The 23,244-nt window shown below is 48.1% G+C and overlaps 1 protein-coding gene across 2 annotated transcripts in view; it reads left to right on the top strand.

Moving 5' to 3' along the window:
- Window positions 1-23,244, top strand: part of INTS1 (integrator complex subunit 1) — a 41,357-nt gene that overhangs the window by 7,409 nt on the left and 10,704 nt on the right. For both annotated transcript variants that reach the window (XM_075899571.2, XM_075899572.2), the window contains exons 12-33: window positions 52-160; window positions 677-797; window positions 1,617-1,694; window positions 2,231-2,388; window positions 7,719-7,815; window positions 8,196-8,287; window positions 8,670-8,730; window positions 9,130-9,327; window positions 9,653-9,782; window positions 10,086-10,265; window positions 10,350-10,499; window positions 11,801-11,980; window positions 12,193-12,297; window positions 13,773-13,940; window positions 14,064-14,175; window positions 17,291-17,449; window positions 19,135-19,281; window positions 19,661-19,759; window positions 20,164-20,288; window positions 20,916-21,170; window positions 21,623-21,782; window positions 22,540-22,680. In XM_075899571.2, the coding sequence (XP_075755686.2) occupies window positions 52-160; window positions 677-797; window positions 1,617-1,694; window positions 2,231-2,388; window positions 7,719-7,815; window positions 8,196-8,287; window positions 8,670-8,730; window positions 9,130-9,327; window positions 9,653-9,782; window positions 10,086-10,265; window positions 10,350-10,499; window positions 11,801-11,980; window positions 12,193-12,297; window positions 13,773-13,940; window positions 14,064-14,175; window positions 17,291-17,449; window positions 19,135-19,281; window positions 19,661-19,759; window positions 20,164-20,288; window positions 20,916-21,170; window positions 21,623-21,782; window positions 22,540-22,680 (3,025 nt within the window). The remainder of the gene's footprint in view (window positions 1-51; window positions 161-676; window positions 798-1,616; window positions 1,695-2,230; window positions 2,389-7,718; window positions 7,816-8,195; window positions 8,288-8,669; window positions 8,731-9,129; window positions 9,328-9,652; window positions 9,783-10,085; window positions 10,266-10,349; window positions 10,500-11,800; window positions 11,981-12,192; window positions 12,298-13,772; window positions 13,941-14,063; window positions 14,176-17,290; window positions 17,450-19,134; window positions 19,282-19,660; window positions 19,760-20,163; window positions 20,289-20,915; window positions 21,171-21,622; window positions 21,783-22,539; window positions 22,681-23,244) is intronic.

Here is a 23,244-nt window from a genome sequence, read left to right as displayed (position 1 = left end):
CATCCTCTGGATGCAGCTGGGATCTCACTGACAGTAGCGATCTGTTTTTAGGAGCGGTTTGTCATCCATATAACTGACCTTTTGGCTGTCTCCATGATGCTCGGCATCACGGCCCAGGTGAAGGAGGCTGGGATTGCATGGGACAAAGGAGAGAAAAAAAGTAAGCCTCCTAACCTAATTCTTTAGAGCTGGGACATGTGGGGTAGAGAACATCCACAAGTGCTGATATTGGGGAAATGTTGTGGGTGGGTGTAGGAGTGGACCCCTAGAATCCTGGCCGGTAGGGAAGAGCTCAGAAACCTGGCTTTTGTATGCTGGAGCAGCTGTGAAATTATAAAATACCCGAGCACCAATTATTTGGGCTAATAGGAAAGCTGCTGTTTGTGCATATCCTTGTCGCAGCCTAGTATTTCTGCTAAAAAGTCCAAGGGTTTTTTGTAATATCCAAGGGTGGTACCAGAAAGTCTCCTTTGCTACCAAATGTGTGCGCGGTTAGTAGTGGTGGGCAGTGATGCTTAGCTGGTCTAGAGTCCCAGGCCTCTCTCCAGGTTAGTCATTGCTGACTCCCTGGAGCTGTCTGCTTGTGAGGTAGCTATTCATAACAGCCACTCCCAACTTCCCCAGGCGGCTGTGAAGTATGTGTAGAGTTCCTGACCTGACTGTATGCCTGTTTCAGACTTGGAGGTGCTACGCTCCTTCCAGAACCAGATTGCTGCCATCCAGCGAGATGCTGTCTGGTGGCTCCACACAGTTGTTCCATCGATCAGCAAACTGGCTCCGAAGGACTATGTGCACTGGTATGAGGTTCACTGAATGGAGGGATTCCTAGCAAACTGCCCTGGAGAGCCCAGTGCCATCACTGACTCTACTAAACATCCTACGTAGAGCGAGCATGTGTGCCCTTGAGAGCAACTGAAGTGTCTCCCCCACAGCAGCTAAGCAGTAGGAATGCTCTGCCGTAGTGGTACAGAGATGCATTTGCTTTTCCTTCAGGCGTTTATGTGCACCCGTGTACAGATGTTCATGCCGAAGGCTTCTGATAGCATGTCCACGATATTCACATTCCAGTAATGCTGTCAAAGGTGTTCTTTTGGATCTGAGTTTTGATATGATAAAGTCAGGAAAGGTCCCTAACTTGGGAAGTTCTCGTACAAAGTGGAAAAGATAGAGCTCTGTGTCAGAGACTTTCTGCCCTTGGAGGCAAGAGAGTATTACAGGGGGTTAGACAGTTTGAAGAATTGCTAATGGGAGATCAGTCAGATCAGCCAAGGTCGGTATGAACTGAAATCTGTTCCCTGATGGCCTTTGGTGTGCTTCGAGAGCACTGAGGACTGTGTGCGTTTTGCACCACTCATCACCATTAAAACTGGTACTAACTCTTCCACTGATTGGTCTTGGTAAAAATTTCCTTTTGTCTGAAGAGGGGGGAGTCCTGTGTCAGGATTGGGGTGTGTTAACAACATGGGAAAGCTCACCTATATCATACAGTCTTCCATGGATTGGATTGTGCTCCAAACTCCAGGGCTCTCCATCCACCATCTCTCAAGTCACACTCCAGAGGAGAGAGACACTGGGTTGCAAAAAGTAGCTCTCCCCTTTATTGTTTCTCTCTGCAGTCTCCACAAGGTGCTTTTCACAGAGCAGCCAGAGACCTACTACAAATGGGACAACTGGCCCCCTGAGAGCGACCGCAAGTAAGTGCATACACCAGGCATGTGATTGCATTTCCATGGACAGAGCTTTGGCAGCAAGGAGAGAAGAAATCAGATGTTTCTGGTGCTCGATTAAGCTCTCCATAAGGATGTTAATACACGTGTCTTGGAGACATCTGGTGGCTGAGGTTTTCATTGTCCCTGTACTCACAGAAGATGGGGTTTCTCCAGTCTCCACCTGTCTCTCTTCATTCTCCCCCTATTCCCAGAGGATTGGTACTGTAACTTCAGGAGAATGGCCCTATGTTGCCCGTGATGCTGGAGAGCTGAAGTCTGCCTGAGTCTGTGAAGTTCAGCTGCAGGGGGCAAATTAAGCCATGTCCTGGAAGGGGGCTTGTTTTCCTGGGTGACTGAGATGGGTATTGCAGCCATTTTCCATGGCATTGATGTGGGCTGTTGTGGCTCTCCTCTGCTCATGCTGGTTCCCCAGACAATATTAGCCCTGCCCCAGCTGTGATCAGGAACGGTTCCCCTTTCTTGAGCAGTGGGTCACTGCCCTCTTTATTTCTCATTCCCAGCTTCTTCCTCCGCCTCTGCTCAGAGGTCCCTATCCTCGAAGACACACTCATGCGGATCCTTGTCATTGGTTTGTCGCGGGATCTCCCCCTTGGCCCTGCTGATGCCATGGAGCTTGCGGACCACTTGGTGAAGCGGGCAGCGGCTGTGCAAGCAGACGGTAGGAGTGCCATGCAGGGCTGTGTGGTTTGGTGATGTAGCAATTCGTGCCCTATTGAAAGCAGGCAGCCTGTCACACTCCTGTACCCCTTCCATGTCTTGTCTGAGAGTTTCCAGAGCCTTGATACCATTGCTCCCCTAAGTTACCTCAGAGTGGTCGGAGCTGGTAGTAAGTGCATCTGCATTACACTTAGGAAGGAGGGTGTTGAGCTAGTTGTTAAGGCACATGACTAGGGGCCAGGAACTTTGTGTCCCTGGCTCGATCGGTGTCATTGGGCAAATTATTCTTCCCTGCCATCATTTTCCATCTGCTAAATAGAGTTAAATACCCTTGCATGTTCATGAACATGTTCCTTTACGCAAAAGATTTGCTTCTGCGCAAAAGAATACTTGTGCAAGAGGGCTTATCCCTGAGCGGGAGCATCGGAGTATTTGCGCAAGAACCACTGGTTTTGTACAGTACAAAGTCAGTGTTCTTGCGCAAATACTCGCGGCCAGTGTAGACAGGCAGCAAGATTTTGCGCAAAAGTGGCTGCTTTTGCGCAACATCTTGCCAGTCTAGACGCACCCCTAGCATACTCTGGACATTAAGCAGGAAACAGAAAAGTTTAACTCACGTCTCCAACTGCAAGTGGAAAAAAACAGAGGTACTGTTAGGTACATTAATGAAATGGTGGTCAATCATTAATGCTGTAAATACTGCACCAATTCAAGTGCTGAATCAGTCCATTTATATGTTAGAGGGGCCCAGAGAGGTTAGACAACAGACCTGAACTGAAACTTCTTTGAATTCCTAAACTATGGGATTTATTGCTAGTTTTCCAGAAAACTAAACGTATTCTCTAAAAGTAAATAGCATAGTACTTGTTAGTTTTGAAAGATGTTTTCCCTAATCAAAGAACTTAAACCTCATCTTTAGCAGAAAAACTCTCTATATACTAGGGATATAAGCGACTAGTCACTTCCCTGTCAGCCGACGGTCAGGGCAGTGAGTGGTGTGTGTGTGTTATACACCCGAGACTTCAACTGCTGAGACCGGGGTCCCTTGCAGCGGGCGCCCCAATAAGTTTACAGGGAGAGCTTATTACACCTCAGATTTTAGCTGCTAGAATCTGTAATTCCTTCGCAGCGGGCAGCCTGGGGGAAGCTGAGAGGTGCCCCAACAGACCTGTCACCTGGGAGTGACACAAATACAAATGCCCAAGCTCTCCCTATACCTGTCCCTTATGACGGGCTGAAGTTCTTTTAAATTGTGCCTGGTTCTGTTACAGCAACTGAAGGAGTCAGGTTAAAGCTTAAACAGTTACAGGTTTATTAAAGAAGCTTATAAATCATATGGTTACAATGGCTATTGCTCTATTTCTTAACTGCTAGAAAATATAGATCTTAAAAGTGGTTACAAAGAAGATAAAGATAGAAAATAGAAATAATGGTACCAAGTAACAGCTTAATCTTTCTATGTGTACACTTAAGACAGAGGACCACATCCAGGTACAATTTTTACCCCCTTCTGTGCCTCTCGACTCCAGCGTGTCAGGCCAGGGCCGGTCCCTCAATTCCTAGGAAAGACGAAAATACGAGGTGGGCGTCCCCAAAGAACCTCGGGAGGTCAAACACCTAACCCGACCAGCAGGTAGAGGGTAGATTGACACTCAAAGTGAGTGTGTGCTGGACCCATCTTTATACCCATGGGGTCACGTATTTCTCTTTTCTTATCTGTGATGCCAAATAGTGCTGGTCTGTCTTTTGTGAGACCAGTTCTTACAAGGGAGTTGTGAACTTAATTTACACTTGTAAGAGAGATAACTAAATTGGAAGTACTGGGCATTCTTTTCTCAGTGGGAAATTCCTCTCCCAGGGACTGTGTGTTTGTATCAACATGGGTGCCAGCCGGGTACTTCTCGCAGCCTCAAGGCCAGCTTATTGCCTTAATCGCTCTCTCCTCATATCTATGTTTTCAGCTTCTCAGGATCAGATGAGCCAGCATAGACTATGCTGATTTTATTGCTCCTTCTCTGCCCTGTATGCTTCAGGAACCTCAGAGAGGCAAATAAGATGGATGATATGGGGGTGTGTGTCTGTCTGGCTACATTCACCTCCTTGCTACCTCGAGGTGACAAGGGTTGGGGACCAGGAGCTGGTGTTTGGGGGGAGCTGGCTTAAAAGCTGGTTCTCTCCAGCACTGTCTCCGTGGGAGGCAGGGAAGTAGTGGGGACTGGGCATGAGCTGGAAATCAGCTGATTTCCAGCTTGCACCAAGTCCCAGCCGCTATGCCTCTGCTTTTAAATGTAATAAGAGCCTGCTGGGTCTTAATACATTTAAAAATCTGAAGCATGGCAGGGAGAACCTGGCATGAGCCGGGATAGCTGATTCCTGACTCATACAGGGTGGTGTGTCGTTCCCCCCCCCCACCCCCCTCCCGCTGCATACCAGCTCTTTAAATGTATTAAGAGCCTGATGGCTCTTAATACATTTAAAAGGCTAAAGCAAAGCAGGAGGGACCCAGTGCAAACATGGACTGCTGATTCCTGTCTCATGCAGGTTCCCAAATGCTGCGCACCACTGTTTTAAATTTATTAAGAGCCAGTAGGCTCTTAGTACATTTAAAAGGCAGAGGTGCAGCAGGGTTAGTTCGTAGGAAATTCCTCCGACTAGTCGATTAGTTCAGTGTTTCTCAACCAGTGGTACAAGTACCCTTAGGGGTACTCGAGAGAAGTCTGGGGGGTACGTCAACACAACTGAAATTTGGAGAAAACTGAATTTTTGTTTTGTTTTACAGCCTTTATTATTTTTGTATTTTTTACACACACAAATCTCATCACCTGCCCAGCTACGATTAAGTTGTTTAAAAAAATGTGTTGCAATGGTAGACAAAAAAGTGTGTGTCTGAAAACTGTAGGTACTGGGGATACTTATAATTTTTTTTTAAAGGAATATTTTATAAAAAAGGTTGAGAACCACTGGAGGTTAGTTGATTAAACTAAATACATCCCTAAGGCCGTGTCCAGACTCAGGGGTTTTTTCGGAAAAAGTAGCCTTTTCCTGAAAAAACTTCCCCTGCGTCCAGACTCAAGCCGCGTTCTTTCGAAATTATTTCGAAAGAACGCGGCTTTTCTTTCGATGGCGGTAAACCTCGTTTCACGAGGAAGAACGCCTTCCTTCGAAAGTTCCTCTTTCGAAGGAAGGCGTTCTTCAATGTAAAGAGGCCGTCTTCGAAAGAGAGCATCCAGACTCGCTGGGTGCTCTCTTTCAAAAAAGCGGATTTCCTCTATCGAAAGATCGCATCTAGACTGCAGGCGGATCTTTCGAAAGAGCCTCTTTCGAAAGAAGCCTGCAGTCTAGACATACCCTAATTGGGTGTATATTAGGCTATGTCTACACTACAGCGCTAATTCGAACTAACTTAGTTAATTCGAACTAAGCTAATTCGAACTAACGCATCCAGATTAAAAAACTAGTTCGAATTAGCGTTTTGCTAATTCGAACTAGCAAGTCCACACAGAGTGGACCCTGAACCGGGGTTAAGGATGGCCGGGAACAGTGCCGGCAGGGCATCAGATTAGGACTTAGAGCGTGGAGCTGCTGTCTCAGGCTAGCCGAGGGCTCTGCTTAAAGGGACCCGACCCCCACCCCGAACACACAGTTCTCAGGGGTGCTCCGGCTGCACTTGCCGCAGGCTGCCATCTGGGGAGAGGGGGCAATTGGGGGGCTGCAGGAGAGCTTCCACCCCCAGAAGCCCACAGAGCCAGCCCAGTCCTCCCCATCAGGGGCTCGTACCCCATTCCTCCCTCACCTCCTTCCACTTACCCCTCCCTAGCCCCCCTTCCTGATGTACAAAATAAAGGACAATTGTGTTCAAAAATAGAATCTCTCTTTATTGAACAAAACTGGGGGAGACTGGGAAAAGGAGGTGGGAGAGGGGAAGAGAGAGGGTGGGAGAGGGGAGGGCAACTACAATGATGTGGGGTTTGGAACAGGTCCCATATGAAGAGAGGCTAAAGAGACTGGGACTTTTCAGCTTAGAAAAGAGGAGATGGAGGGGGGATATGATAGAGGTCTATAAAAGCATGAGTGGGGTGGAGAGGGTGCATACAGAAAAGTTCTTCATTAGTTCCCATAATAGAAGGACTAGAGGACACCAAAGGAAAGGAATGGGTAGCAGGCTTCAAACTAATAACAGAAATTTCTTCTTAACAAAGCAAATAGTCAACCTGTGGAACTCCTTGCTGCAGGAGGCTGTGAAGGCTAGAACTAGAACAGAGTTTAAAGAGAAGTGAGATAAAGTCATGGAGGTTGGGTCCATGGAGTGGTATTCGCCAGGGGGTAGAAGTGGTGTCCCTGCCCAAAGTTTGTGGAAGGCTGGAGAGGGATGGCACGAGACAAATGGCTTGGTCACTGTCTTTGGTCCATCCCCTCCAGGGTCCCTAGGGTTGGCCACTGTTGGCAGACAGGCTACTGGGCTAGATGGACCTTTGGTCTGACCCAGTATGGCCATTCTAAGCTCAGAGCTCAGGGTCGGGGGTCTCAGTGGACCAGCTTGATTTTCATGCAAACCTGCTCCTTGGGTGGCCAGGCTGGCAGCTCTCCTGCCCTAGACGGCCGCTTTCCTGTGCCTAGTGCGGAGGTCGTGGACAAGGTCCACGATGTCTGCACTTGACCAGGCGGGTGCCCGCCTCTTGCGGTCCTGGGCAAGCTCCCGGGAGCCGTCAGTCTGGTCCCGGGAAGAGGGGGAGGGCTGGGGGGCATCGGGTGGCTGGCTCGAGCCGTGCCAGGTGCAGGGTCTGCTGGCTGGGTGCTGGCAGGCTTGCACCTGGCACGGGCACTGTAGCCAGCCCGTGCCCCTTTAAGGGGTCCGGGGCTGGGAGGGGGGGCAATAGAGTTTCCCTGGTGTTGGCCAGAGTGGCCACCAGGGAAAGCTGGGGAGGGCTAGCCTCCCACTAGTTCGAATTAAGGGGCTACACAGCCCTTAATTCGAACTAGTAAGTTCGAACTAGGCTTAGTCCTCGTGGAATGAGGTTTACCTAGTTCGAACTAAGCACTCCGCTAGTTTGAATTAAGTTCGAACTAGCGGAGCGCTAGTGTAGCGCCTATCAAAGTTAATTCAAACTAACATCCGTTAGTTTGAATTAACTTTGTAGTGTAGACATACCCTTATAGAGTTGCTTCTGATTTTCTATAAATCATGATTATTCTTAGTCACATTACCATCAAAGTCTGTACTACTAGAATAATTTGAGATTAGACTTTCAGTACAGTTTATTAGCATGTTTCTTCAAGAATTATGAGCAAAATACCCATGTCTATAGTATGTTTATTCTCTCCGTACTTTAGATGTAGAGGTCCTGAGGGTGGAGAGAATCCAACTGATTGATGCAGTCTTAAATCTGTGTACTTACCATCATCCAGAGAACATCCAGCTGCCCCCTGGGTAAGACTTGTAGATGTGAAACTCCTACTTGCAAAGGAGTTTACCTTATGTCCAAGAGTACGAGCACCCTTCCCTAGCTTGTAATAATTTCTTGATCTGGTGGGATATCCATGGGAGAAGAGGTGATCTAAAACCTGCAGTTGATTCCCAGTGAATGGGCTTGGTAGGGGCTTCCCTCTGGAGAAGGTCTGACCTTTTGCTGCTGATCCTTCCAGGTTTCCGTGCACACTCGCTTGAGAAGGATATTCACTGATCTATCTGCAGGGCTCTGACAATGCTGACTACAAACAATGGAAAACTAAGCAGAGAAGCAGTGTGTCTAATGGTTAGAACAAGCAACTCTGAATAAAAATAACTTGTTCTGTCAATGCCTTTTCCAGGTATCAGCCTCCAAATCTCGCCATCTCTACCCTCTATTGGAAAGCCTGGCCTCTCCTCCTTGTAGTGGCTGCATTCAACCCTGAAAATATTGGTGAGTTATGAGCAGTTCTTAGAGCACCAGCACAGCTGAGTGTATCTCAGGAGGGGGCTCTGCTGACTGCAGTAGATGCACATGAGGACGGCTGTATGTAGTTGTTGCCTGCTTCCCACTGATACATATGAGCTGTGTAAACAGAGCTCTTGGTGTTGGGATGTCTCAAAGGAATTTGGACCAGATGCTACGTGGAGCATAGTATGAATGGGAGGGGGGACGACCAGTTGCAAATGCCCCTGTTCTGATTGAGTGTGTGGGGAAGCAGGCTTGCACTTGGAGCAGGGTGTGGGGAGGGAGCATGGTATGCTCCCTGCACATCTAGTCAAATGTCCCAACTGGGTGCCCCATCCCCTGACTCCTCATTTCTCTCCGGTTGCAGGGTTGGCTGCCTGGGAGGAGTATCCTACCCTGAAGATGCTCATGGAAATGGTCATGACAAAGTGAGTATTATTCAGCTCTTCCAGTTTCATCCCACTCCTGAAGAGAATGGATTTCTGAACTGTTGACACCTAATGGCTTTTTCCTTTCTCTGGCTGAGGAGTAGTGGGAGGTGAGGTAGGGCACAAAGCTTATGGAAGGGAAACCAGCTGGACAGCAGCTGTGGCTAGAAAGAGCGAGGGCACGTCCCTCAGCTGTCACTAATCGGCATGAAGCCAGACTGCGTGAAGCAAGATATGCATGTGACATAGCTCGTTGGAAAGGGCTTAGCTTTTCTTGCACACTTGGTGTGTCTGCTCATATTTTCTTGCTCTCCCGTTGAATGTTGTGGCATTTTGATTCTGCTCCATGCAGAATTCATAGCACAGAAGGTGAAATCATTTTGTGCCTCTTCTTCCTAGTAATTACTCCTATCCCCCCTGCACGCTGACGGATGAGGAGACCCGCACAGAGATGATTAATCGTGAGCTCCAAATATCCCAGCGGGAAAAGCAGGAGATTCTTGCATTTGAGGGTCATCTGGCTGCTGCGTCTACGAAGCAGACTATTACAGAGAGCAGCAGCCTCTTGCTGTCCCAGCTCACCAGTCTGGACCCCCAGTGAGTAGTCTTTGTCTCTCTGGTGCAGTCAGAGGGTCACACCCTAGTCATGACATCCCCAAGCAGGGAGAAATGAGGCTGAAGGAGGAACAGAGCCCCAGGCAGAGACTTTCATTTGGGTGCAGGGCAGGTAGTGATGACTGGCTGAGATGAGAGAGGATTCGGTGGCCATGAAGGGCAAATGAGACATTCCTTCTCCATTTAGAATGCTTCCTTCCCCTTTCTGCCATGCATGTGGTTTTTGTGCACTGATGAATCAGTGCATGTTGGTATCTTCATGAGGGTGGGATTTAGCTGAGTGTAAGGCTACTTGTTTCTCTGGCAGGGGCCCCCCACGGAGACCTCCACCACATGTCCTGGAGCAGGTGAAAAGCCTAAATCAGTCCCTTCGCTTAGGACACCTTCTGTGCCGCAGCCGCCACCCAGACTTTCTACTCAACATCATTCAGAGGCAGGTGAGTTTCCTGAAGATCTGGGAGACTGGAATTGGCCTCTCTCTTGGTTGGAGGAAGCATGGGAACTGCCTCAGGAAGGTACCTCAGTAATATGATGGTCTGAAGTTTGCGTTTGTGGGACCAAGGAGGAAAGAGAGCAGGAGATGAGTCAGATGCAAGGAAAAGTGGCTTATTTCTCTCCTCTGAGGAGACTGTCTTCTGCTGCTCAAGAGCTAATGGGAGACCCTCACCAGTCAGTGAAATAGGAAACATTCAGGAGATCCTGGTTCGTGCAGCTTTTCACTGTAGCTGTCCTGCTCCTAGGCCTCGTCCCAATCAATGCCATGGCTAGCAGACTTGGTTCAGTCCAGCGAGGGATCTTTGGATGTTCTTCCGGTGCAATGCCTTTGTGAGTTCTTGCTGCATGATGCTGCTGATGAATCTGCCTCGGGTGAGGAAGAGGAGGAGGGAGAGAGTAAAGAGCAGCGTGCCAAGAAACGCCAGGTAAGTGCCTCCTGGGTTGGTTGTTTCAGAGATTTGAGTGGCCTGGTTCTGATATCTCATTGGACGGACACCTTCTTTCACTAGAGACAGCAGAAGCAGAGGCAGCTGCTTGGACGCCTGCAGGATTTGCTCTTGGGCCCCAGAGCTGATGAGCAGACCACATGTGAGGTGCTGGACTACTTCCTGCGACGTCTCAGTTCCTCACAGGTGGCCTCCCGAGTGCTGGCCATGAAGGTAAGAACAGAAAGTAGCCGTCTTGCCGAAATGATGGACAGTTTCACGCTCCCATGGGTTCAGACAGCATTGGGGCTGAGGAGGGCTTTTTAATGGATCTTGTTCCTCATTTTCTTCATGCTGCCCTTGGCTAATAGCAAACACCTTCTTCCATTTTTCTGGATGTAACAAATGACATTTGTACTTTGCTAACACCTTTGTTGGGGCAGGGCTGCAGAGTTCTGACCTTCTAGGATCGTAGGCTACCCAGAAAGATTGGCCTATCTCAAGGGTTCCTCTTAAATGTATCAAGTTAATCATTGTTCTTGGCTGTGAAGACACCACCTCTGTTCTACAGCTGGCTTTTCTTTCTTTATGTCCTGTGATTATGTCCAACTAAGCTGGTTTTAAGATGCAGATTTATGCACTCAGAAACAGACTGCTGATCTTGGGGTTCTCAGAGTAACCATCATCAGTTGTCCTAGGAGTAAACCCAATAGAATGTAAATGGGGAAAATGCTGTTGACGGCAGACCTCTCTGAATGTAGAGTCCTAGAATCCTAGAACTGGAAGAGACCTCGAGGTCAAGTCCAGTCCCTTGTCCTGGCAGGACCAAGCACCATCTAGATCATCCCCAAAAGATGTCTGTCTGTCTGCCCTTATGGGCATTATCTGCCAATGATGGAGATTCCATAACCTCCCTAAGCAATTGGTGCCAGTGCTTAACCACCCTGACAGGAAGTTTTTCCTAATGTCCAACCTAACCCTCCCTTGCTGCTGTTTAAACCCATTGCTTCTTGTCCTATCATCAGAGGTTAAAGAGAATAATGTTTCTCCTTCCTCTTTGTAACACCGTTTTAGGTACATGAAAGTTGCTGTCATGTCCTCTCTTAGTCTTTTCTTTTCCAAACTAAACAAACTCAATTATTTCAGTCTTCCCTCATAGGTCATATTTTCTAGGCCTTTAATCATTTTTGTTGCTCTTTTTGGTACCTGGAGGATAGAGGTGGGGGATTCTCCTCCCTTGTGTTTCCTGTTGATACACTCTGTGCCGTAGTCTGAAACCTCCCCCGGGTTAACTGTTAAAAAGAGAGTTCTTTGGGCTGCTGCTAAAACACAGATGACCAGTCCCAGTGACCCATAGTCCATGTTTCTTTCTGTGGTGCATACTCACCACTTTTCAGATTGTTAGTGGATTAAGTTTAAAGGCCTGTTTTTATTGGAGGGTTCTTGGTTTATGATTCAGTATGAAAATGCTGATCCAGTTCTTTCTTCCATTGCATACATGGGGTTTTGTCCATCGTACATCTGTCTCCCTGCAGGGACTGTCCTTGGTGCTGTCAGAAGGGGGATTGCGTGATGGAGAAGAAAAAGATCACCCTATGGAGGAAGATTCTGGTGACTCTGAACTCTTGCAGGGATACCAGTGGCTGCTAAGGGACCTGCCTAGGCTGCCTCTGTTTGACAGTGTTAGGACAACTACATCTCTTGCCTTGCAACAGGTAAGTGACTAGGAGCAGCTGGAGGAATTAGATGTGGGGGGCTGGAATAGGCATGGCCTGCTGTGAAGGCAGGATGTTCTTTGCCCTATTGATGCTTAATTGAACCCAAGGGATGTTGGCTCAATATATATATTGGGATAAGGAGTTTTCCCTGATTTATTAGTGCTTGTTGCTATTGTCTGACTATCTCTAACTGGAAAACCTCTTTCCAGGCCATCCACATGGAGACTGATCCTCAGACCATCAGTGCTTATTTGGTGTACCTTTCCCAGCACGCCCCCATAGAGGATCAAGGACAGCACAACGACCTCTCTTTGGTGAGAAAAGGGATTAAGGGATCCCACGGAAACACTGTTGTTGTTCACACCACTCTGCACTGTAACAACTGCACGCTCATAACTCAGGGTGTTTCTACACAGCAGGGCTCAACTTCAAATAAGCTACGCAAATTGAGCTACGTCAATTGCGTAGATTATTTGGAAATTGGGAGCGTCTGCACAGCACTTATTTCAAAACAGAACATTCTTCTTCTGACTTCCCGTACTCCTCGTACAATAAGGGTTACAGAAGTCAGAGTAAGAAGTCCTCCAACTTGACAGCATTTTGACATTATTTTGAAACAGTTGCCGGCTGTGAAGACACAGACTAAGTTATTTAGAAATAACGCTGCTTATTTCAAAATAATGTTGCTGTGTAGACGTACCCTTAGAGATCTGTTGTAACTGAGCAAGAGACTTACTGTACAAGCTAGACATCTGTTAATGAGTTTACAAGCCACATGTGGGCGGCTCTTGTTTCTCTCTTGTGTTTCACATTGGAAGTCAGGCTTCATATTGGTGTTCTGAGATGGGATGTGAGTAGTCACCTGCAATAGGATGGTGGCTAGGAGAGTACAGATCGGTTCCAAGAAAGAAAAAATCCCAGCACGGATAGAGTGTGCAGTCTCTGAACCCAGCTGGAGAGCATTTGCCATAACCCTGCAGCTCTAGGTGTACAATAAATGTTGGGAAGTCGGGAGTGAGGCACAATAACATGACAAGTTGGGCACATTTTTTAGTAATCAAAGCTGGAGTTCTGAATTTTAGTGCAGGGGTGGGCAAAAGGGCCTCCATGGGCTGGATCTGGCACACTAAGCGGGTGGATCTGGCCCGCGGAGGCCAGTTAGGGACCAGTTAGGGGCGGGGGAGCGCACGAAGCCTCCTTCCGCCCTGCCAGGAGCACGTGGCACTTTGGAGTGCCGTGCACTGCTAGCAGGGCATGGGGAGGGTGGAGGAGGCTTTGTGTGCTCCCCTGCCCCCAGATCCTATTTGGCCTAGGTGCAGGGGAGTGCAGGAGGTCTACTCCCATGCCAGGGGCATGGGAACGTGGGGGGCGGGAGGGGCAAAGGCATTTCCTCACCCCCAGACCAATCATTGTCTGGCGGTGGGGAACCTGGAAGTATATTGGCCCCACCTCTTTCTGTGTGGCCCGGGGCCACTTCAAAAATTTCCGAAGTGGCCCCTGACAAAAAAATTATTGCCCACCCCTGCCATAGTGGAAGGGGCATTGTCAGTGCTAAGTTAGGAAGGTGATTTGTGCTACACCTGCTCCAGCGTTGCACACCTCCCAAAGATTGCAGTGCCATCCAAAACATCCCCGTGGCCCATGTGGCAAGAGAGACCAGTGGACTGATCCAGGAAAGGAACAGGTGGGCAATAGCCTTTCTGGCAGTCAGTGCTGAAGGGGGCTGTGGAGGGAAGCAGGAGTGTCTGGATGAGGCAGTGATGATTTTTCATGCATCTCTTCTCCCCAGGATGTGGCCAGGCTCATAGTGGAACGCTCCACTATCATGTCTCACCTCTTCTCCAAACTCTCGTACTGTGCTGAGTCAGAGGCCGTGCTGGTTGCGCTGCTCTCCATCTTCTCTTGCTACGTTAAGCGCATGCGCCAGAGCAAAGAAGGGGAGGAAGTGTACAGCTGGGTAAGCATCTCCCTGGGTTTTCTGTGGGTCCTCTTCCCTCCAGCTGTCTGCACCTCTCGCTCCTAGCTTTCATACTTCGGTGCTGTCTTTCATGGTTGTTCATTTTGCTTTCCCCTCCTACAGTCTGAGTCCCAAGATCAGGTGTTTCTTCGCTGGACTAGTGGGGAAACGGCCACTATGCACATCCTTGTGGTCCACGCGATGGTCATTCTGCTGACGCTGGGACCACCTCAAGGTTAGTAATGTGCACTGAAACTGGTTCACACGAGTTGCAGCTCTGAGTCTGGGACATAACCACTTCTTCCAGGCTCCACCGTCCTGCGGAAGGAAGCAGCTGAGTCCACATCTTGCACTGCTCAGGAAGCCGGGCCATTTAGATTTACAGGCTTTCAGGTCAGAAGGAACCATTGTGATCATCTAGTGCAGGGGTCTCCAAACTTTTCAGCCCGAGGGCCGCATTAACTATCAAACAGCAGTTCGGGGGCCGACTACACACTTGAGGTCCAAATAAAAAACAATCAAAACATGGATGTTGTTTTTAATTATGTATTTAATATTATTTTATTCAGTTATTATTTAATAACACATTCATACACTACACATGAACACCTGTATTAGTGTGAATGGTGAAATTGTTTCCTGGATGCCAAAATAGCAGACATTTCTGGCTTTAGATTTGTTGTCCCTAACATCAACAGTGACCTGAGATTATCATCGGACAAGTTTGTTCTCAAATTGTTCTTCACGTATTTCATTCTTGAAAATGTTTGTTCACACAGGTATGTTGTTCCAAAGATTGAAAGGTACCTTGATGCAAAAGTTTTGACATTAGGAAAGTCTTCCTTGGGCAAAAACTGGTAAAAACCCACCAGTCCTATTTTGAACTTGTCCCTAAGGAGGTCATTTGCTTGCAACTCAGTGACTTCCAGCTGCAGTTCATCTGGGCAACTGGCCACATCTGCTTCAAATGGGTTTTGAAACAATCTCACTTCTTCTGCCTTTGAATCCAAAAAGGTCTCCACGGGCCGGATGAGAGGGCCTCGCGGGCCGCATCCGGCCCCCGGGCCGTAGTTTGGAGACCCCTGATCTAGTGTGACGTACTGTGCATTGCAGGCTGCGAAACCTCGCCCACTTCTGAAATGGACCCTGCCCTCTGTCTGAGTTACTGAAATCCTGAGACGGTGGATTAGAGACAAATTATTGACAACCCACCATTTACACTACAGGTTGGATTTCCACATTGGAGTTCCCTGGCCCCAGTTCTGCTACTTGGGTTGCCACAACTGCAGCATCTCTGGGCCCGACCCCACTATAGGGGCTGCCGCAGCTGCTGCATCTCCTGCCCCAGTCCCGTTATTGGGGCTGCTGCGGCTGCCATGTCCCCGGCCCTGCTACTGGGGCTACACTGCTGCACTACCAGGGATCTGGTGCAGGTCCCAACCCCAGCCCACCCGGGCTCTGAGCTGCTAGACTTCTTGCCCCCTGGGGCTCTCAGCCAGGACTTCCTGATCTAGGAATACCCATGGTCCTGCCAGACCCCAGATGTTGCTGGATGAGGGAGTCCCGTTTGTGGGAAGTCCAACCTGTAATTTAAACGTGCATGTGACCTCTGCCCCATGCTTGGGGATCTGCCTTCTTGTGAGGCATGTCTGGCATTGATTGGTACCTTCTGCAGGGTCGTCAGCTCCTAGCTATCAAAGGCCATAACAAAACACACCTCTTCAAATCCTGCATGCTGCTTTTACATCTTGACTAGATCAGCTAGTTCTAATCTGTTCTAGTTACTCCTTGCTGTAAAACCAAGGAGCGTGGACTCAGGTGTGTAATGCAGTGTGCCTCCATGTTTTTTTCCACTTCCCCATCACTCTGCCAGTTATCCCAGCCATGATGGTCTATAGTTAGAACATAAGAATGGCCATACTGGGTCAGACCAATGGTCCATCTAGTCCAGTATCCTGTCTACCGACAGTGGCCAATACCAAATGCTCCAGAGGGAGGGAACACAAGAGGTAATCCTTACGTGATCCCTCTCCTGCCACCCATATCTAGACAGAAACCAGGGACACCACCCATGCCCAAGCTGGCTAATAGCCACTGGTGGACCTAACCTCCATGAATCTATCTAGCTCTTTTTTGAACCCTGTTAAAGTCCTAGCCTTCACCACATCCTCAGGCAAGGAGTTCCACAGGTTGACTGTGCATTGAGTAAAGAAAAACTTCATTTTGTTTGTTTTAAACCTGCTGCCTATTAATTTCATTTGGTGATACCTAGTTCTTATATTGTGGGAATAAGTAAATAAATTTTCCTTATTCACTTTTTCCACACCAGTCATGATTTTATAGGCTTCTATCATATTTCCCCCTTACTCTCTTCCTCCCATCTGGGTTCTTTTAGCCATTCCAAATGTTGTGGGAATTTTCAAAGGCTCAGAAAGGGGGGAGGCACTCAGTCCCCATTAACTAACTTCCCCTTTGGGCCTTAGAAAGTTATCTGTAGAGCCCTGCACTGATACAATATGGTATCTGCATCTGCAAAAATGATCTGCGGATATCCACAGATTTTTAGGATTCTAGATACAAAATTTGTATCCGTATCTGCAAAAATGAGCCAGGGTATCTGCATTCCCATCTATGGATGCGGATACTCGTGAATATCTGCAGATTTGCAAGACTCTAGTTATCTGAGCTCAAGTCCCAGTGTGTACCATCTCTCACTGTTCCGGTCCCTTTGCCTATAAGCCCTTTTGGGACCATGAGTATCTGTATTCCTCTGTGTTGCTCTTTGGTGTAACTGGAGTGCCTACCAGGGTGCTAGTTTGTATTCCAAATACTAGACTAGACAGTTCTGAGAAGCAACCACTGAAGGAAGAGTACGGGGCAGGGAGCACAGTGCTTACAAATTCATGTTTTCTGGACATAGTGCGAGACTGCTGAAGTTACAAATTGATGCACATGTTACTTTTTCCTTTGTTTGATTTAAACACCTTTTCTATGCCCAACAAATAATACACAAGATCCTAGAAGCTATTGAGAACATTGAAAATCCTTTTTTTTTTTTTTTAGTTCAGCAGATTGTTTGAACTTTGTTTTTATGGGCAGCATCCAATTTGAAATGATACTGATAGGAATTCTCTCCCCTGGTGTGAGAGTCAGGCCATTTGGCTCATGGCTCACATTCCCTCTTTTCATTTAAACTCGTATTTCATTGGTGAAGCAGAGCAGGTGTTTGCGGCCTCTTAGCAAGGAAGTGACCTGGCAGAGGAGGGTGAGGTATATCAGTGCGTATAGTGAGGTATATCAGTGTGTATATATGCATGTGCGATACCTTCTGTAATTGTTCTGATACGCAGGGGAAGGTGACTTTAGCGCCTTGCTGGACATTTGGTTCCCAGAGAAGAAGCCCCTCCCCACCGCCTTTCTTGTTGACACTTCGGAGGAGGCCCTGCTGCTTCCTGACTGGCTGAAGCTGCGCATGATCCGCTCTGAGGTCCCTCGCCTAGTGGATGCAGGTGAGTGGGGCCCAGGGGTGGTGCTGGGGGATGGATTGCCCACGCCAATGAAAGATTTGGAAATGCTGCATGAAAAATTAGACCAGCTCCTTTTGAGGTCTCAGTTGTCTTCATCCCATAGGTGCTGTAGATACCTCTGCTGGGGTCCCAAGATGTGAGTGGAGGGATGGAGGGGAGGTTCTTTCTGTTGTTAGCACATTTGGATTTCTTTCTTTGCAGCAGGGAGGCACCAAGCACAGGCCTCTTGCCTTGCTTCACTAGGCTGTTTGCTTCCACTGCCTTCAAACAGAGCTTTAGGGACTTTGGGCTAGTCCAAGTGGGCACCTTACAGTGACTCTCAGCCTGCAGACCACTTGCGGCCCAATCAGCACACAGCGGCAGCCGATGTAACATCATCAGGGCCAGAGAGGTAGTATGTAGCATGGATGAAGCCCACACAACCAGTGGCGGCCTGTCAATACAGGCAAACTAGGCGGTTGCCTAGGGCGCCAAGATAAATGGCCATTGAGGGCTTTGGAGGTGAGGGGCGCCAATCACGTATTTTGCCTAGGGCACCAGTTGCCAGCAGCTCATCTAGGGCCACTTTTGCACATAACACACAGCTGCATATATGGTCCACAATGGTAAATAGGTTGAAAATCACTGGAGTAAAGTCTTCACTTACCCCATACATGCTAGTCTGTGTTGTGTATATACAGTGCCTTTCTCTTCAGAGGGGAAGAGGAGCATAAAGTATTTAAGGGCTAGGACTGGATATCATGAGGCCTATGCAGTTTAATCCAAGTGGAAGGTGAATAAATAGCCCCATTCAATGGAGAGCAGAGGGAGGAATCTTCTTAGGCAGCTCTCCACTCCACCATCAAGCCTCCTAGAATAGCTTGCATTGTGCCTTCTGCTTACCCCTGAGCTCTGTCCACACTTGTCTTGCACTGACTGCAGTTTTGGCATTTGCACCAAGCCAGGAAACTGTTCAGCATCTAACACCTATTTAGGATTTGTACTGCCAGCTTGACTACTGAGCCCTACCATTTATTTTAAGAGGGGCAAGGGATGTGGAATTAGGCCTTCCTTTTACTTAAAGCAAATCCATTTCTATTCCTTTGGCTGGATTAAGCTATTGAAAATATTATACATGTGACCACTAGGGAGCGTGCATATCACAGCTTGCATACCACATGGTGATGCTCACAATGTCAGTAGCAGTGCCTGAATAAAATAACTTATAGCTGCACCTTTTAGCATCATGTAGCTCTTCAGTGCTGTTCTTTGCATTCAGAGGTTTTCTCTTCCTTACTAATTAAATGACAGCTCTCTCAATCAGTGATTGAATTATTCAATAATTCCTGCCTGCAGCCATCAACAGAGAGGGTGGCAGCTATTTTTAATACAAATGATTTGGTTCTTGAGGTTTTGTTCACATTAAATGGAGGATCAAATTAACCACTAAGTGAATTAACTGGAGGATGCAGTATGAAAGAAAATACGTGCCGCGTCTGTACAGGGCAAAGAGAAATCTGTAAGCATCTGTCAGTGTTGGCTTGAGGCCCTGAGTAGCCATGTTAGCAAAGGTGTCAGTGATGGTATGTCTAAACCACACAGACCTGCTAAAGAGCATGCCTTTTATACATACGTGACTCCGGACCTGGGAGATTCTGACCAGCCATGTCTATGTGGGTGTGTTTCAGCACTGCAGGACCTGGAACCGCAGCAATTGCTTCTTTTTGTCCAGTCCTTTGGGATCCCTGTCTCTAGTATGAGTAAACTCTTGCAGTACCTGGATCAGGCTGTGTCCCACGACCCTCAGACGCTGGAGCAGAACATCATGGACAAGAGTAAGAGCTTAAGATTAGGCTGTCTAAAAATCTGTCTCTTTTTAGACCTGCTGTTTAAAACCTCCTTTGTTATCTCAAATAATTGTGTAGCTTCCTTAGAGGATCCATGATAGCTCAACCTGATCTCCATCAGGGCCACCTTGGCAGCCGTTGCTGTCCATGAGGACCTGTTTGAATAGGCTTGGGGGGTGTTTCTCAAGAGGGTAGCATTTTCTAGCTTGGCTCATGAGTCTGAGGATTGTTTGGGGGTGATTTCTGACTATCAGAAAAAGTTTGTTGCTGCTGGGGTTTCTCTGCTTACTCAGAATGCGAAAGGTGTGTAAGTTCCCTGCAGAATGGGAGCATCTCAAAATCAGCTTCATGTTTTGTCCTTTTTCAGATTACATGGCTCATCTCGTAGAGGTTCAGCATGAGAGAGGAGCTACAGGGGGGCAGACTTTCCACTCCCTGCTCACCACCTCCCTGCCAACACGCCGAGGTATTGCAAAGCTTAACTAGTCATGCACCATAAAGAACTGACCAATCCTCCAGCTCAGCCTTTGTCAGGCACAGACCCAATTTGATCTTTCTAAAATGTGGACTGCTTTGTAATCCTTTAGTCCCCTCCAAACCCACTGCTCGCCCCCAATGGTCATCAGCCCAGACTAGGACTCCGCTGTCTGCACTCCTGGGCTAGGAGAGGAATTCTAGTTTCTTTGAAGAATTGTATTACGAATTCTAACCTCATTGTTTTTCTCATGCTGTTTAGCTCTTGTTTGGTCTACGGAGAAAAAGCTGCTATTTAGGTCTCTTGCTTTGGGGTCTGTAACATTAGGGCAAATCTCTTCATTTGGATCCCGATTGGAGACACTTGCCTAACCGGGTTCTTTCATCTCTCTGCAGACAGTGCTGACACTCCAAGGCCAAAAACTAGTCCTGAGACACCACAAGGACAGAGCAGGATCCGGGCCTTGACTCAGATCCGGGTCCTGGGTCCTGAGGATGACCTGGCAGGCCTGTTTCTTCAGGTATTGTTACTGCATCTGTTACTTGGAGAATAGGTTCATCTGCAACTGTTCCCTTCTATAACCCTGCAATTTTCCAGATCTACATTCTGAGCCTGTTTGATTAACTCTGACCACTTGCTTTCACAGTGCTTGAAGGAAGTGAGTTATAAGCTTTTGGGGGTGGGAGCCATGCTGTTTTAAAGATCCTGGAATTAATGATGGAAAGATCTTGGGAGGCTGAGACCCACTTCTGCCATTATTAGTAATTTTGTGGTCAAATCAGTTAACTTCTCTGTGTCTCGGTTTCCCTAGCTGTGTGGGCTGACCTTTGAAATTCAGCTCATAAATATTTGTGACGTGCTTGTGGATACTTGAACAATAGTTGCTGTGTAAATGCAGAATATTTATATCCGTAGTCTTTGATCTATATAGACATTGCCTTGCCTGTACCTCCCTAGGTCCCTAATGTATTTGGCAAGCAGGTGCCTTTAAGTCCCCTCTAATGTACGCTTTCAAAGCCAAGTGTAATTTCTCCGCGTCGGGCCAACCATATGTAACCTGTCCACTGATGCAGTGGCTGTCATTGTGCCGATGGTCCATTGGTTTGTTTGTTCTCATCCAAGTCTGCAATCTTTAATATTCTGTCAGCTGTTTCCACTGAACCCGGATCCCCGGTGGCAGAATTCGAACCCACGCCCGATCTCCCTGGCATTACAGCAAGCGCTGGGTCAAGAATTATCTCGCATCCGCCAAGGGAACCAACCCGTGACAGGAGTTACAGTGCGTCTTCTCCAGGCAGTGGCCGCGTTGATGAACTCTCCGCATAGTGGGGCTCTGGTGATGGCCATGCACCGGAACCACTTTATCTCCTGCCCACTCATGCGTCAGCTGTACCAGTATCAGGTGAGCCATGTGAGAATGGGCTCTTGTCCAGCATGGAGTGGGGGGCGGAGGGAAAGGGAGCAGGTAACTTAGCCGCTTTAGAAAATCAAGAGCCTGGAGCACTAGCAGTCTCGCTCCTGGGGTCTGGTAACTGCAGTAGAGCCAAACACCTTGACTAGCTGTCAGAGCAGGGAAGGATTCACGAGATGTGCTGTATTAGTGAAGGAAGGCGCGGCTCTAGAGCTATGTAGTCGTTCTGCATCCTTGCAAGTGAGTCTTTCCAGACATGCACTGGGTTGATGCAAGCCACAGAGTTGACATTGAGAGCTGGGGCTCCAGGTGGCCTGTCTGTGTCCATACATGCTGCAGGCATTATTGCCTGGTCCTCTTCATACAGACACTCACTGCCACCAGGTCTCCCAGCTGTCCCTTGCCTAGCTTTACTTCTGTAACTTTTGATGTTCTCTTCCCAGCGCTGCGTACCCCAGGACACAACCTTCTCCTCGCTCTTCTTTAAAGTTCTCATGCAGATGCTGCAGTGGCTGGAGAGTCCTGCTGTGGAAGATGGACCTCTGCGTGCTCAGCTCAAGTCCTTTGCTGTGCAGTACTCTTCAAGGCATAGGATCAGTGATGGTAGGAGGCTTTGGGCAAAATGTGCATCTCGGAGGGGACAGAGAAGGGTTAAAATCAGAACCAGATCCTCAGTCCTAGGGGGCTATTTCTCCACCCCATTCTGAGAATGAAATGGGGTGGGTTGTCATTTCAGCATGGGGTGAGCAATATAGAAATGCCCCAGACAGAGAGAGGCTGGGGGAGATTAGAGTGTGCTCATATCCACATGTTGTTGAAGTGACACGAATAGGGACAGGACTCAGCCAAAATGATAAATCATGAGGATGATTTGCCATAAAGGCCCATCAGCTGACGGCTTTTTAGAGAGCATGCCAATGGGTTTGGTGGGCTCTCAGGACTGGAAATCAGAGTTGAAGATGTGTAAGTCGTCTTCCCGGATTTAACACAGGCAAGAGACTGCAAGGTGAAACAGTTCCATGCCATTGTTTATTTTGCTGTCCATCATCTGGTCGGATTTCTATGGTGGGGGTTTTGGAGCGCACTGACAGAAGTACAAGCTTGAGATCTGGCCTTAACTGCCTTTGGGCTGGCGATAGGGTCATCTGGCTGTACATGCTTGTGACGCTGGCACCAGCACTCTCAGTTGGGGTTTTTGGGTGGGTGTGAAAGTGCTAGGGTGTGCAGGTTTCAGGTGTTTAAGCTTTTAGAGAGAGGAGTTGTGAAGAATTTCTATGAAAGAAGCCACAGCAAGGATGGCTGAATGACCAAAGGAGGACGTAGTGTGGCATAGTGGTATTGATGCTGTGATTCCCTGCAGTTCGAGGGGGGCTCCTGCACCTGGCAGAAGCTCTGGCATTCCGTCGTGATCCTGACGTGGTCAGTTCCACTGTACGCACCATCATTGCTACCCTGAAATCTGGAGAGAAGTGTACTGTGGAGCCAGAACTCATAAGCAAAGGTATGTACATCCTTCTGTGCTGCTCTCTGGAACTGCCACTGGTATGGGGACAGAACAGAGAGGTGCATGCTGGTTCCACTGCGTGGTGGGAGAGCGGAGCTGGGGAGACTGCCTGGATCAAGGGTTCTGACCTTCTGGAAGGTTGCTGCTGTCTTGTTTTACCTCCTTTTATTGCATTCTGTCCTATGGTTTACAAGCTACTTGGGTCAGGAACTGAGGCGCACAGCTTGCTTTTGGGTGCTGCTTCCACAGCGAATTGGAGCTTCTGTAAAAAGAGGGCAGTTCCAAGACTGCCTCCTCTCCCACAAAGGCTATGTCTAGACTGCAAGCCTCTTTCGAAAGAGGCTTTTTCGAAAGAGAGCGTCTAGACTGCACGCGGAACTTTCGAAAAAGCGGCTTGCTTTTTCGAAAGAAAGCACCCAGTGAGTCTGGATGCTCTCTTTCGAAGAAGCCCTATTTACATTCAAGAACGCCTTCTTTTGAAAGAGGAACTTTCGAAAGAAGGCGTTCTTCCTCGTGCAATGAGGTTTACCGCCGTAGAAAGAAAAGCTGCGTTCTTTCGAT

Source organism: Pelodiscus sinensis, chromosome 15 (genome assembly GCF_052426305.1).
Source record: "Pelodiscus sinensis isolate ZL-2025 chromosome 15, ASM5242630v1, whole genome shotgun sequence".
Lineage (NCBI taxonomy): Eukaryota > Metazoa > Chordata > Testudines > Trionychidae > Pelodiscus > Pelodiscus sinensis.
This window is presented reverse-complemented; position numbering and strand designations above follow the sequence as displayed.